Genomic DNA, 15,889 nt, shown 5'->3' with positions numbered 1-15,889 from the left:
TAGTTCATGAACCAACTAAAGGGATTAATATTTCCACCCTCTTCTCCTGCATTTCACCCCCTTTTGTTTGTCTTTTCATACCAATGACAAACAAAGGGGTAGAAATGCTAACATTTTTAAGGAAAAAATACAAAAAAAGGGGGTGGAAATTATGGGAAAAGGGTGTAAATATCATTTACCAATAAACAATGACCTGATGCATTTAAACGTTGAGCTAATCTCTTGATAACATGGTTATTTCCTTGCTTATGAGTGTCTTGTTATGACTTTGCCTAAATGAACTCATTGAGATCATGAGCAGAAACACTAGCTTCCATACATTTTCATGAAGGATAAAACAAAAACATTAGCATTTCTTTCTTCTGGGTTTTCTTCTACATGGCCACCAAGAGAACAATTATCAAACATAAAAATCAGGCAAGAAATTCTGGTGTCTCCATCACAGGCCTGTTTTAACAGTCAATCAGATCTCTGCTTCATCTTAGCCTTTGCGCTCCTCTTTATCTTCTTTCGACTGTAGGTCCTCATATTCTTGGATTTCTTGGAGTCACCACCCCCTTTAATCAATTTTTTGGAAATTTGGTCTTCTGGTTCTCTGGTGACACCGTCGATCTTGGCAATCTCTTGTTCGATGGCATTGTTAGGAAATTCTCTGACATTGTCGTTGCCGCTTCTCACACTAATGTCTTCCCCATCCTGAAGAGTTTCAGGTTTTTTTGACTGACCAACTTCAGAAGCCAGTTCCTTTTCTTTCCCAAACAATCCATTTGCATCTGAAATTTCACCAAAGTCTCTAGAAAAGGAATTCTGCTCTTTACCTTCCAATGCATGTTCCTGACCATTTTCATCTCTCATTTTCGAACTTTCACTGTCTCGATAATTCTCAGCCACTTCCATCTTCTCATCTCTGGAAATTTCAGGCACTTTCAACTGTCCATTGCTAGAACCAGTTTCCCCCTGTTCACTGCGTTTAGCAGCACTTGTATCATCGCTTTCAGATCTCACCTTCAATCTTTCACCATGAGCATTTTGGGGCAATTCCCGCTGCCTATTTTTAGAAAATGAAGACTGTTTATTACCTTCCAATGTACTCTCATCCCTGCTTTCACCTTCCCCTCCCACACCTCCACCATCTTGATAATTGTCGAGCTCTTTTGATCGCACAGTGTTAGGAACTGCTCCCTGCTCAATATTGTCCGAACTACCATTTCTTTCTGTGATTCCCAAATCTGCATCATGTTGAGAATTCTGTGTCTTCTTCAACTCATCATCTCTCAAAGTTGCTCCTCGGTCTTCACCTTCTTTCACATCTTTATCGCCACTTTCACCTTTTGTGTTCGAAAGAACACCATGTCGAAACCCATGTTGAGAATGCTCAATCTTCTCCAACTCCTCATCTATAGGAATTGCTCTTCGTCTTGCTCCCTTTCTTTTGTTTTTATGAACTCCTTCGGATCGCATTCCAGGACTTGCACCATTTTGGGATTGATAGGCCATTTCGAATATCTTCCCATCTCTAGAAAAATTGCCCCAATTCCCACCCCCACCATCTTGAGAAATTTCAACTTTATCTAGCCCATGTGTATAAACTTGTTGCTCTTCATCCTTCACCGAATTTATATTGCCGCTTTCATCTCTCATTCTCAAGCCTTCACCGTCTCTAGAATTGTCAACCATCTCTAATTTCTCATCTTTGGGCATTTCTCCCTGATCTCTTCTCTCCACTGTGTTTCCGATACCATCTGTGCTTCTCTTTCTGAAACCTTCGCCGTCTCGAGAATCATTGAGATTCTCCAACTGCATATATTCCTTAATTGCTCCCATATCTCGACCTTCTACCACACTTCTATCAGCTGTTCCACCTCTGTCTTTCAACCCTTCGCCATCTGGATTGCTCTGAAGCTTCTCCAAGAGATCTTCTCTAGGAATTTCTCCATGTCTTTCATGTGCTGTAGCATTGCTACCACTATCGTCATCATTCTTTGTCAAATATTCCCCATTTTGGGAATCTGAAGATTTTTCAGAAGCTGAACCCTCTTCTTTACCCTCACCCACAGCAATTTTATCCTTGTGCATGACAGTCTCCATTACAGTTAAATTTACAGGTGGGTTAGATGGGTCATCAGTGCTAACTGACCAGATATCAGTTGGTCTCTCGAGGTGTAGCTTCATCTCTTCAATTTCAGCTTCTTTCTGCTTTAAGATGTCTGTTAGAGCTGCCACCTTAAGATCCTCCTTTGTTGACTCCATTTCCTTTTCTTCTAGTGTTTTGATCTTGTTGTCCTTCTCCGCGAGTGCTGATTGCAAAGCTTTTTGCTCTTCTTTAAAGGAATCCATCACGGATTGCATTTCCATGAGCGTGTTTGTGAGCTCCATCTTCTGGGTTCTCAGGGCAACTGTCCTAGCTTTCATGTTTTCCAGTTTTCTTTTCACCTCCCTGAAGGAATCTCTTTCATTCTGCCGAACAAGAAAACAAAGAGCTATATTGAACCAAAGTATATATGTGCATATTTGAACTAGCGTATCATTTTGGAGCTTTGATTTACACTATTATTTATGAAAATCCTAGTAGCACACAAAGGCATTCCAATCCTATAACAAATATTTCAAGATCCAACTTAAATCATTTAGACCGAAAATCTAGATGAATCATAAGATTTTTTCACAAGACAAAATTGTATCAGTTTCTATAATTGTTACGGTTTGATTGATCAACAAGGATGAAGACCATACATCTAAAACTTAGATTTGTTTATGATCTATTGTCGAAAATTATAGTTTTATGCTAACTATAGATTTATTCATCTACATATATAATTATCTAATGATCTAATCATTAGTATGATTCATATTAATCAACATAAAGATCTAAATTTCAAACCATATAGATTGCTAGAATACAAACCAGAATTTATAATCCTTACCTCTTTCTGCCCTTGATAGTGCTTTGATGATATACCAACAGCCTGGATCTTTCACTACCTCCCCTGGCTCGATTTGATCTTGCAACGGGGCTAGATCAACTTCAGTCCATGGCTGAGAGTAGTGGGGACTGACGCCATATATAGAAGTCCCTGTTAGAGTTCTTCCAATCACAGAACTCTAACAGGTAAGCTCTTTAGACCTTATCAAATCAGGTTTACATTAATCTAATAACCACCTTAACCGGATGTGGTTGGCCTACACTAAGCCATCCATATCTATTTAATTTAGGTGCCCCAATTGCCCAATTGACCTTATAATCACTGATTATGCGTATTCATGGTATTTTCACGTCTATTTCATCATCAATCTAGATCATTCAATGGACCCATAATCAATGCCAGCTCAAATTAGGTCTTACAGAAGAATCATATAAACAAGGATGAGAAATTCTTCAGCAGGGTGCAACATGGTGTTGCACCATTACATCATAGTGAGTCCCATCCTCGATTGATCTGAACAATGCATTTGATAGGCCTTTCTTTGAATCTACCCATAAATCATGCCAATCATGCAATTCTAGCATCTAATACTTCGTATTATTTGTTATTGAATGTAAACATGATGTAATTTTTTTTATCTTTCATGTTCTAAGACAAAAAATACACATTATTGGATGTTAGGATAGAGTGATCTGTGTATTTTGGGCAATTGGAGATCCATAGAAAGGCCTGCCAAGTGGTTGCTTCGGATCAAAGATGGGACCCACTATGCTGCAGTAGGCGAAACTCATTGTACAACAATCTATGTTACATGAATTTTCCTGAATGAGCGACGCACCTGTCTCGAATTCCAATACTTCGAGATTCACTGCAACACTTCCAGATCTCTTTAATCTATTTTTTAAATAATACTACGGAAAATTTAAAATTATCAGATATTTTGAGTCTTTATCTATTTTCATTGAAAGTTTTTTTTTTTACAGAAACAAAACATTAGGTGCATCAAGTTCCCTCAAGCTATCTACCCAGACTACCACTGCCATTTCCATGCTAACTATAGCCATGTGAAAAAGGGGCTATCCGCCCAGACTGGCATTCCATGCTAACTATAGCCATGTCAAAAAGGGGCGTATCTAGCTCCTTTGGGATCCATAGTCAATCCGGTGAGCTTGAAATCTGTCTCTTCGCCATCGGTTTGCTCATAGGTCACTACTTTTTTGGATCATTTAACCCTTTGTTTTCCATATCCCGTGTGTCTTAGGCGGGATAAGTATGATGGTTTTCATACTTAAATGTATCATTTTTCTTTTCATTTAATATACCCGTGGGGGTCCCCGCCAAACCCCAGCTTACCTATTAAAAGAACATTATATTTACTTAACCTACTAAATTATTTAGGGAAATGATAAATGCGCCCCTTTTCATCACCAGCGACACCCAACTGCAGTGTACCTGCAAATCCGTCGAATCCTTCTGACGTGAAGAACATCAGCCCCTCTGGAGTCATTGATACACTGCTATTGGGTGTCCCTGGTGATGAAAAGGGGCGCATTTATCATTTCCCATTTTTTAATATACTACCAATCATAATCATATTAGCATGTAAAAGAAATAAAGGTAGATTTTTTTTTGAATGAAAGAAATAAAACTAGATTTTTTTTTTGGTAGGTAATAAAACTAGATTTTGTTAATATATATATATATATATATATATATATATATATTGGTGAATCCACAAAGAAACAATTACCAATGGGGGACAAACATTAGGCAAAATTACCAACAGGACCCATGCTTTTCAAAAATTATCAACGAGGGACAAAAAAGGTCTTGTTAGTAAAAGCTGGACGAAAATGCCCTTTGGCATTTACAACACGTTTTGACCTTGTTTTTTCCTTCTCCCCTCTTCTTTTACTTTTCCATTATCACCTTTTTGATTTTTTACCCTACTAGTCATCTTCCTCCTTGTTCAGCCACCATTGTTGCTGGCAAATCTTGAAAACTTGAATGTTGAGTTCTTACCATCTATCTCTTTGTATTTAAGTTTTTTTTTTTTTTTTTTAAGGGTTTTGCACTGTTTTTCATTCTTCTGTTTCTGATTTATCTTGTTTAGGGTTTAAGCGATTTGTATTTTAGGGTGAGTTCTGGAGATAATGTATGGATGGCTTCACTCACTTTTTTGGAAGACAAGTGGTTGTATAAGAAAAAGTTGATGTAATACATGAATGGATGACTACACATTTTTTGATTTACTTAAATCTTTTTTTTATAATACACAAATTGGGATGTATTACATGAAGCACATTTAATGAAAATAACATCCATTTCTTTTGTTATTTCTATCATGAGGAGAATTGTAATGCCATTAGAACAGTTGCTATAGGCAGGGAATTTGTAGCAGAAGGGGTTTATCAACTCTCTGGAAGGGGGTTAGTAACTCTCAAAAGTAGGGTTACCAATTTTTGAATGGGCTTATCAAGTGCTTGAAAATTGGCCGAGGGTTTTCAAGTCTCTAGGATTGAGGTTATCTAGTATAAAAAATGGGGTTACCAATTTCCGAATGGGGTGATCAAGTCCCTAAAAATTGGCCAAGGGTACTAGAGTTTTGGAAGGGGGTTTCCAAGTCTCTGGGATTGGGGTTATCTAGTATAAAAAATGGGGATACCAATTTCTGAATGGGCTTATCAAGTCCTTGAAAATTGGCCGAGGGAACTAGAGTTTTGGAAGAGGGTTTTCAAGTCTCTGGGATTGGGGTTATCAAGTATCAAAATGGGGTTACCAATATCCGAATGGGCTTATCAAGTCCCTGAAAATTGGCCGAAGGTACTAGAGTTTTGGAAGGGGGTTTTCAAGTATTTGGGATTGGGGTTATCTAGAATCAAAATGAGGTTACCAATTTACGAATGGGCTTATCAAGTCCCTTAAAATTGCCCAAGGGTACTGGAGTTTTGGAAGGGGGTTTTCAAGTCTCTGGGGTTGGGGTTATCTAGTATCAAAATGGGGTTACCAAATTCCGAATGGGCTTATCAAGTCCCTTATGAACACGCTTTTATTTCCTATTTTTTTTCACTCGTTCATTTTCACATTTTTTTCTTTCTACCGTACGATTCATCTTCCTCATCCTCCATTGAAAGGGAGGAGGAGAAATGCAAAACCCTAAAAATAATGAAAAACAAAACCTAGATATTGAGAGAGAGATGGGAATGAACTCACGTTTCAAATTTTCGAGTTTTTCCGCCTCTAATGGTGGCTAAATGATGAAGAAGATGACTGGTAAGGTAAAAAAGCAAAGTTGAAAATGAAAAAGTAAAAAAGAAAAGAAGGAAAGAAGAGAGAAGAGGGAGAAGCAAAACGTGTTGCTTAAGAAAAAGGCATTTTCACCCAGCTTTTAATGACAAGATCTCTTTTGTCCCTCTTTGATAATTTCTGAAAAGCATGGGTCCTGTTGATAATTCCACCAAATCTTTGTCCCCCATTGGTAATTGATCCATCCACAAATCCTTTTTTCTGAGGTTAGACGAATCCAACGATCAGTACCCGTGTCAGTACCCGTGTCAGATTCCGACACTCATACCTGTGCTCATGCAACATAGACTACAATGAGGCTGCACTCCACCAAAGGGTTTTTTCTTCGTTTTTTTTTGAATCATTGAACATAGATGGTCAAGAGCTACATATACAGGCAAGGGGCCGGCTTCATGTAGATGATTTGTATAGATGGTAAAAATCATGCATTAATTAATGTTAGCATTAGATGATTTGTATAATAATTTTTGGGTCATATGAGATCCAAAGCAAGGGGCTTCATATGAGAATACCAGAAACTCTCTTTTTCACATTTAAGAAGGAAAAGAAGCAGTTTTTGAAAGAAGAGAAAGGGTACCTGTAAGAGAAGCTGAAGGGATAGAAAGTCTCTGTCCTTCTCTTTGATGAGGAGATTTAAAATGCGTCTCTCTCTCAGCTTGTGGAGGACCATCACCCCAAAAACTGCTGCTCCAAAGGCTAACAGAAGCAGTATCACATATGGCCTCCCTCTGTTGCTCTTCGACCCCACACCCATATCTCTCTCCCTCTGTCTCTTCTCTCTTCTCTCAAGTTCCAAGGGGTGATATTAGCAAAAATGAGTCTGTTGATTCACACCTAAGAAAGCCCAGAAGCTGCTTTTTCAGTTGCTTTTGAACCCAAAAGCTGAACCTCTCTCTCTCTCTCTCTCTCTCTGGCTGGGTCACGTATAAAGGGGGGAAGAGAGGTGGAAGAAGCATGGGAGTGTGTGTCAGAGGGCGCTTATTCCGCAACCTTCTTTTTTTTATTCCCAAACGTAGCTCAGATTGCTAAATTGAGCTAATGACATTAATTTGTAAGATGACTAAAATACCCACAATCTGACCATAAAATTACTTGTTGACGGCAATTGCAGCTCACACATGGCTTGCTGCTTTACACTTACCTTGTATAGCTTATTGCCATTTTCATGCATGCCTTTACAGACGATTACCTCTTATTTGACGTCCCCTAATAAGGGATTGGAGATATTTGCAATATCTATACATTAATGTAACATTTATGCACAAATACACACAATGAATACAGATATTCTCTCATTGAATTGTTCGGTTGCTCCCGTGGATAACTCATGTTCATGTTTTATATCTGCACTATCTTCCTTTGATAGTGGCACTACTACTTTATTAAGTACTTTTAGATTGGCTAATGTGGCTTTTTAGTTTTTACTATTTATAATATCCTTTGACGAAAGATAGCAGTTATTCAGAAGAGGCAGAAAGAATGCAATTTATCTAAACTTATCATAATACAGATTTTTATAAAGTGTGTGGCTGTATATTCCAATATTTTTTTAAGAAGGTATTGTACGGCCCACTCCATATGGCCCACTACATCTTCTATAATAGCAAAGAATTACAGTAAGGGAATTGATAAATGCGCCCCTTTTCATCCCTTGAGACACCTAGCTGCATTGTACGTGGCAATCTAGTCACTTCATTCCTTCAAATGTGAAGTACATAAGAAGGATTGACACTGCAGTTGGGTGTTCCATGTGATGAAAATGAGCGCATTTATCATTTCCCTTTCTTTTTTTTATCAATTTGGAGTAGGGTTTTTTTTTTTTTTTTTTTTTTTTTTTTTTTTTTTTTTTTTTTTGTACTTTGGAATACACGGTTGAGTACAAAATATATATATCTATCTAATACAATAAGCTGGGATGAAAAGAAGAGAGTTTTTTCCATTTTTTTGAAAATCACATGAGAATTACACGTCACATTTTTTTACTTTTTTGAACAAATGCACCCATTCAACTCATATAATTTCAATCCTACCTCCCCCCCTCTTATGCTTTTAACAAAGGCACCCATTGAATCATATAATTTCAATCCTACCCCCTCCTTTATGCTTTTAACAAAGGCACCCATTAAAGCCCTATAATTTCGATCTTACCCCCCTCCTTTATGGTTTTTTAATTAAAAAACTATAGGGTGATCTTGACCATCCGATTTAAGATAAGAGGAATTATGGAAACATCTATAGATTGGAGGGCTAGGATCGGCCTATGGAAATGATTTTTGGGGCACAACCTATTTATGTTGTGTTCCATCACATGGACGGTTTGGATCAACCTATGACGTGGTCCGTACAGTTCTTTGTCGGCCCGTGCATCTTTACTATTATACTATATAGTAGACGAGAAAAGAAGAGAATTTTTAGAATTTTTTTAAAATTCTACGAGAATTACACATCACTTTTTTTGACTTTTTTTTAACAAATGCACCCATTCAACCCACATATTTTCAATCCTACGCCCTCATTTATACTTTTAAACAAAGGCACCCATTAAAGCCACATAATTTCAATCTTACCCCCTTCCTTTATGCTTTTTTAATAAAAAATCTATAGGGTGATCTTAACCATCCGATTGAAGAGGAATTATGGAAACCTTTATAGATTGGAGAGCTAGGATCAGCCTATGTAAATGATTTTTGGGGCACAACCTATTTATGTTGTGTTCCTTCACATGGACGTTTTAGATCAACCTATGATGTGGTCTGTACAATTCTTTCTCGGCCCGTGCATCGCACAGGGTTTTTTGCTAGTGTATATATCAGAAGAGAAAGTGGAGAATTATTGTCCATTTAACACATCAATGTGCATGATTTTTACCCTTTTTTGCCCTCCCCACTTATCTGTACATAGGATCTATATGAGAGTAAAATAGACATTTAATTCACCCGAAAATATAGTCATCATTACTCTTTTACCATCATCATTACTCTTTTACCATTAACCCCTTTGCTGATATCTAACATCTAACTCTATGAGAAATTATTTGGGGGTAAAATCGTAATCTACATACAAAAAGTACCAACACAAGGTACCTGTCTATGACAATTATAGAAAAAAACTACCGAGATGAGGTAAAGACATATGACAATGAGGGAAGAACTACTTTATATTACTCATGCAGGACACTTGCAAAATATTGACGGATTCCGGGTACCTAAAGAGGAACAACAATTATTGAAACCTCTCTCGATTGGAGAGCTAGGATCAGCCTATATCGATTGGAGGGCTAGGATCAACCTATGGAAATGATTTTACGGGCACAACCAATTGATGTTGTGTTCCATCACATGGACGGTTTGGATCAACCTATAAATCCACATAATTTCAATCTTACCCCCCTCCTTTATGCTTTTTTAATAAAAAATCTATATGGTGATCTTAACCATCCGATTTAAGAGGAACAACATATTATGGAAAACTCTATAGATTAGAGGGCTAGGACCTATGGAAATGATTTTTGGGGCACAACCTATTTATGTTGTATTCCATCACATGGACGGTTTGGATCAACCTATGATGTGGTCCGTACAGTTCTACTGAAAAGTTACCCTATGTGGCTGCTCTGTGAAATGCCTTCCGCAATGGACGCTAGCAGATCCCTATCTATATAGATACATGTATATATTTTTTGTAGGTAAGCTGGGATAGGTTTGAAGAATAAAGTCTTTCCCAGTTGAGTACAATATGTAACGTTAAGTTGGAAGCAGGGGTATGGTGGTGATTCCATACAAATGAACGGTCTGTGAGGTTTGTTAGACTGTATGTAAGAAAATTTCAAGTCTTAGAAAGGTAATATCTACGTTAACATTCAGCGATACGGCAATAATACTAGTGGTAAGAGGGCAATAAAATAAGAATAAAAGTAGGTAGCTGGTCTCGTAAAAAGAAGTATGCATTTAAGAAGCAACAAATTTTGGTCAAAGGCATGTTAAAAAACAGAAAAGAAAAAGCAGAGCCCTCGGAGATTAGAAAGGCGTGTTCTGTAGCAGACGTGCAACGGCCTGTGCAACTTTTATCTAAAGTACACCGTTGACGTCTACTTTAAATTAAGGAAAAATTGTCAACTGGTGACAGAAAAATAGGAAAATAGTGAATGGGTGACACCCTTTTGAAAGTTGGTGAACGGAGGTCGAAATACGTTTTCTGACATGCCCTTTTACGTAAATACCCTTAAGAACGAAAAACCCATTGTACAGAGGGTTTTTTTTTTAACTGTAGAGAGGCTTTTTGTCTCTTCGTTTTTAACTGTAGAGAGGGTTTTTTTTTTTTTTACTTTTACTCCACCTGAAACCCATCTTCTCCGGCGTGAGGTGTGACCGGCGTGAAGATCTCTCATTTTTCTCTGGAGTGGTGCGGTTTCCTGCATTATTCCGAACCTCTCTCCTCCGTTATCAAGTTTATTCCGGCGAGGGGTTCATTTTTCTCCGGCGAGGGCTTCATTTTTCCGGCGAGGGGTTGATTTTTCTCCGGCGAGGGCTTCATTTTTCCGGCGAGGGCTTCATTTTTCTGACGAGAGATCCATTTTTTCCGGCGTGGGCTTCATTTTTCCCCCATCCCCATCGTGCAGGTATGTTAGGGTGTCGTATTTCATATTTTTTTACATTTTTTTTTCGTTCTATTAAGTTACCTTTGTGCTTTGTGGTGTAACATTATCAGTATTTGGAAGTTTTTACATGTTTAGGGTTTAAATTTTTTTTTTGTTCCCTATTTTGTTTGATTTTGACTGTGGAGAACCCCCTTTTGATAATCTCTCATTCTCGGTGTTGAGAATCCCCTTTTGAGATTCATAATATCCCTTTTTCAGTGTTGAGAACCCATTTCCAGTGTTGGTACCCCCCTTTTCCAGTGTTGAGATGCTTTATATCCAGTGTTGGGACCCCCTTTTGAGGTTCATAATCCCTCAATTTAAGTGTTGAGGACCCCCTCCAGGTAGATTGATAATCCCCTCATTTCCAGTGTTAGTAACCCTCTCTAGGATGTTGATAATCCCCCATTGCCAGTGTTGAGAACCCCCTCTAGGTAGTTCATAATGTCCCATTTGCAGTGTTGGGAACCCCTTTGCAGGCTGATAATCCCCCACTTTCAGTGTTGAGAATCCTTTCTAGGTACATTGATAATCCCCCTTCTCCACTATTAAAAACCCCCTATTGAGGTTGATAATCCCTCATCTCCAGTGTTGAAAACCCCTGAAGGGAGGTTGATAATCCCTATTGCCAGTGTTGGGAACCCCCTGTTGAGGTTGATAATCCCCATTCTCGTGTGTTGAGAACCCCCTGTGGTTGATAATCCCCCTTCTCTTCTGTTGAGAACCCCCTGTTGAGGTTGATAATCCTCATTGTCCAGTGTTGAGAACCCCCTCCTGAGGTTGATAATCCCCCTTCTCCAGTGTTGAAAACCCCCTCAAGGGAGGTTGATAATCCCCATTTCCTGTGTTGAGAACCCCCTGTTGAGGTTGATAATCCCCTACTCCAGTGTTAAAACTCTCTATTGAGGTTGATAATCCCCCTTCTCTAGCGTTGAAAACCCCCTCAGGGAGTTTATAATACCCATTTTCAGATTGTTGCCAATCCTCTTTTAAATCATTGTTCATATAGTAATTTTTGGTATGGTTTGTACACTTGAGAATCACATATTTGAGTTGCGAACCCCATTTTAAGAAACATGAACTTACATTACAATTAATTATGTTCTTTTTTGTGACAGTTATATAGTTGGATTGGGAGAAGGCAAAGTCTACAATGAAGACGCGTGTAAGTGTAGTCCTTTTTGTTCTCGTTTTAGATTGTTACTCAATAGAATGCTCTTTTATTCTCTAATTGTGTTAATAGGCAAATGAGAGCCGGAGTCGAAAGTGTAATAGAAAGCCCGGAATGAGTTTAAAGAATGAGGAGATTAAAATGAAATGTGGTAAGGGGAAAATAAAATTGAAGGGTGGGAAGGCAAAAATGAAAAATAGAGGCGAGAAGAAGAAAGTTGAAGTGAAAGGTCAGAAGATGAAAAGCAACGTGAAAGGTCAGAAGAGTGAAGTGAAGGCGAAACATGTAAGTGTATTTGATTTTTACAGTTTTAATCTAAGTTACTTGATAAAAGTTGAAGCTCTGATTATGTATGTTGTTTTACAGGATCCATATGTCCCTGCACGATGTTCTCCATCGTGCTTTATTAAGGAGATGCGGAGTACACAGTTCCGGCAGTCCCACTATGATGCTATAGGCAAGACCCCTTTCAAGGACTTCATCCGCCTAGAACAGAATCCACTAGAAGAGGCTGTCATGCATAAGCCTCTAATTAGAGCACTACACAGTAAGTGGGATCCGGCGACGAAGACATTCATGCTAGGAGGTATCGCAGTTCCATTTAGGGCTAGAGATGTTGCATTGGCTTTAGGCCTTCCCCTTAGAGGGAAAAAAATTAATTTGGCGAGGGTTCCGTGGACGGACAAGAGTAAACCCACTCCTTTACTGCCTGGGTGGCCATTTCGTAGAGGATCTGTTCTGGCATCTGACCTTTCTGTGCAAATCAAGGCCTTAGTTGGTCTAGAGGACCAACCCTCCATAGAGACTTGTGTGAAATATGTCATGCTACACCTATTCGCTACTGTGTTATTCACTCAGGCTGCACATCGGGCCGACCAGCTGTTTTGGCCCTATATCGATGATTTAGAGAAGATGTGCGACTATAACTGGGGGGAAGCAGTATACAATTGGTTACTCGAGTATTTAAACGCATTCGTCGCAGGGGGAAAATATCTTGGAGGTTGCTCCCTCACATTGCAGGTATCATGGCCTCTGCAATAGTTTGCCTTTTTATTTATCTTCCTATTAATAAAATATTAACAAAGTCTGTCTTGTGTGTGCAGGTGTGGCTTTTCGAGCACACGAAGTTGTGGATACCTAAAAATCCAGATGCCTGTCCACGTATTCTGAAGTGGAAGTCGAAAGGAAATGAAGCGAATAAGTACTATATGATTGAGCAGGGGAAGATAGAGAAATCTGAGGTGAGACCCTATCTACTAGATACCATTTTAGATAGTCTGTAATATTTTCTGATCTAACAACTTTCTCAAATCGTTAGGTAGTGGTGACATTGACGCCACGAGAGGACGAACTGCAGTACATTCCTGAGCAGGTATCGCAATGGACCTCTTTTTATATTATGTTTTATTTAACCTGGTAATGTTTACAAATTTTGTGTGTTGTATCCCTTATTTGTATATTAGGAAGCCGAGGAAGAAGGAATCATTGGGCAGGGAGAACCATTAGGGCAGTCACCTACTGTCCCAGCATTGATCGGCACACCTGCGTTTGAAGGAAGGGATACTGTAGTTGACGAGGGTGGTCAGGAGGGTGCTGAGGAGGCCAGTGAGGATAGGAGGATAAAAAGAGAGTGGGAGAAGATAGGAGAGGCATGGGACAATATAAAAAAAAAGAGGGGACAGAATGAAGAGGAGAAGGAGAGGTTAAGAAGAGTCAGGGTGGAGATGGAGGCGGAGAAAGAGAATTTACGAATACAGATTGCAGCTGAGAGGGAAATTATACAGAAGGAGTGGGAAGCGATGAGAAGACAGGAGGGAGACAAAGCTGAAATGGAGAAGGAAGAATTGAGAAAAGATGGGGAAAAAAGAAGAGAGGAGGAAGATATGGAGGTCATAAATGTGATGAGTCAGGCTGAAGATGTTGGCTTCGTAAATGAAGCAGTTGTAACAGGAGCGTCAGATGTTGTTAACATTCTCGATAGCCCTGAGGGTAAAGCGAAGAGGAAGAGGACGGAAAAATTAGGGAGCATTGAGAGGAGAGTGAAAAATCAGAGAAGGGATATGAAAGCAAGCTACGCCAAGAGTAGCCCCTATACAGTACCCCCAGTGACAAAGAAAAAAAGTGAGAGGGCAACGAAGAAAGTAACACGGAGGCGAACTGATCTCATTGAGAAGTTGAAAAAACAAGACCAAAGGCAAGTACACTTGTTTTCAATTAACCATTATTCAAAGTTAGATACTTGCTTCCTCTAACCTTTGTATATTTTTGCAGTCGTATTCTCATGACCGTTGACGGGGTAAAAGTCTTGGCCGAGGATCTTGAAACGTTGTGGAACCTTAAAGGAGTCCTCAGTGGCCAAGTAAGTGTCATTTTTTAAATTAAGTGTTGTCTTCAGTACCCATTGTTGAGGTAATTAAGAAATTTTTTTGAGTTGTAGGTGTTGGATGTATATGGGAAGTATTTGTGCGCCTCCAGCAATGCCTTGACTGGACGGATTGTATATATTCCTTCGTCAGTACATGTAAGAGGCTTTTTTGTAGCTATACATGTTACTTTACAACTTATCCATGATTTAGTGTTCCCACAAAATTCATTTCATTGTACAGGGATATAAGACTTCAGGGTGTGATTTAATGGATGACAAACATAAGTTGGAGTCCGATCGGTTGGCGAACGAGCTATTGCATCGTACAGTTGACCATATCCCGTCAGAAGATATTGGGATGATTTTAATCCCATGCTGTCAAGACTTTCATTGGGCTCTTGTGCTTGTTGATATGGTGAATAAAAAGATGGTCGAGTTCAACTCAATGGAAGGGGACTCATTTCAGGAGCGAGCATCTCCCACTGTAAGTAAATTAACATCTTCCGTAACATTTAAAGTTACTTCCATATGTATGACACTCAATATTCCTTCGTTGTCTTAAATTCAGGTAGCATTAATGAAGGAATATTTGAAGGGCCGGGGTTGCAACATCGATGACTTTCCATATTCACAGATGGATGGCTTCCGAAAGCAGAACAATGGGTGGGTTCAAACTTAAAACTTTTGAATTTTTGTTAGTATTCCTATCTCATTCGTAGTTAGCTTAAAAGTAACTCTATTCAATGCATGCTTTTATACAGGGTTGATTGCGGCGCTTTTGTCCTAAAAGCGATTGAGCATCTCTACCATGGTCAACCACTGAACTTTGGGCCGACAGACATTCCTGAATTTCGGCTACAACTCTGTGAGAGATTTTTACGAGGAGAGTTTGGGGACTGCACACTTATATAGGAACACCTTCTAATGTTGATGGATGTTTATTTTTTCTGATGATCAAACTTTATTTTTTAATGGAGATTGGCAGGGGATTTGTTAAATGGCAAGGGAAGTTGGCAGGGGGTCTGTGTTTTTCTTTGTGAATGGGTGGAGAGGTTGTAAATTGAAATAGGTTTAATGGAAGTGTGTTTGTGTTTGTGAATAGGTGGAGAACTTGGTTGGTGAAACAGGGAATTGTGAACTTGTTTATGAATGTGGATAAGTTGTAAATGTAAGCAGGTTTTATGGAAGTGTATTTGTGTTTGTGTTTCAATTTCAATGTTGGAACTTGTAAATTTAAACAGGTTTTAGACATGTGTGTTTCTGTTTCTGAATGAGTAGGGAAGTTATAAATTAAAACATAATATGATGTGTGTTTGTGTTTGTGAACAGAATATTAAGTGTGTTTGTGTTTGTGTTTATACAGGTTTTAGACATTTTCAATTCCAGCAGCTTTACTCGGCTGGAAAAATGGTTGCTGACCCATTTTCTGGGTTGGTAACCCACATTCCAAGGTTAATAACCCAAATTTTTCTGGGTTGGTAACCTTA

At 38.8% G+C, this 15,889-nt stretch overlaps 2 protein-coding genes across 2 annotated transcripts; one reads left to right on the top strand and one right to left on the bottom strand.

The window, feature by feature from the left end:
* Positions 1-340: 340 nt before the first annotated feature.
* Positions 341-7,159, bottom strand: LOC143882503 (uncharacterized). The gene is made up of 2 exons (XM_077385986.1): positions 6,808-7,159; positions 341-2,457 (listed from the first exon to the last, which is right to left on the bottom strand). Exons 1-2 carry the CDS (start codon positions 6,982-6,984, stop codon positions 460-462), a joined length of 2,175 nt encoding a protein of 724 aa, XP_077242101.1. The 5' UTR covers positions 6,985-7,159; the 3' UTR covers positions 341-459.
* Positions 7,160-12,019: 4,860 nt separating this feature from the next.
* Positions 12,020-15,678, top strand: LOC143885591 (uncharacterized). The gene is made up of 11 exons (XM_077389802.1): positions 12,020-12,031; positions 12,110-12,322; positions 12,404-13,057; positions 13,141-13,278; positions 13,356-13,409; positions 13,501-14,231; positions 14,309-14,396; positions 14,475-14,558; positions 14,644-14,886; positions 14,971-15,065; positions 15,164-15,678. The coding sequence occupies exons 1-11, from the start codon at positions 12,020-12,022 to the stop codon at positions 15,312-15,314; spliced, it is 2,463 nt and encodes an 820-aa protein (XP_077245917.1). The 3' UTR covers positions 15,315-15,678.
* Positions 15,679-15,889: the final 211 nt, after the last annotated feature.

Source organism: Tasmannia lanceolata, unplaced genomic scaffold, assembly GCF_043159265.1.
Source record: "Tasmannia lanceolata isolate RefF3 unplaced genomic scaffold, GAP_Taslan_0.1 ptg000008l, whole genome shotgun sequence".
Lineage (NCBI taxonomy): Eukaryota > Viridiplantae > Streptophyta > Magnoliopsida > Canellales > Winteraceae > Tasmannia > Tasmannia lanceolata.
This window is presented reverse-complemented; position numbering and strand designations above follow the sequence as displayed.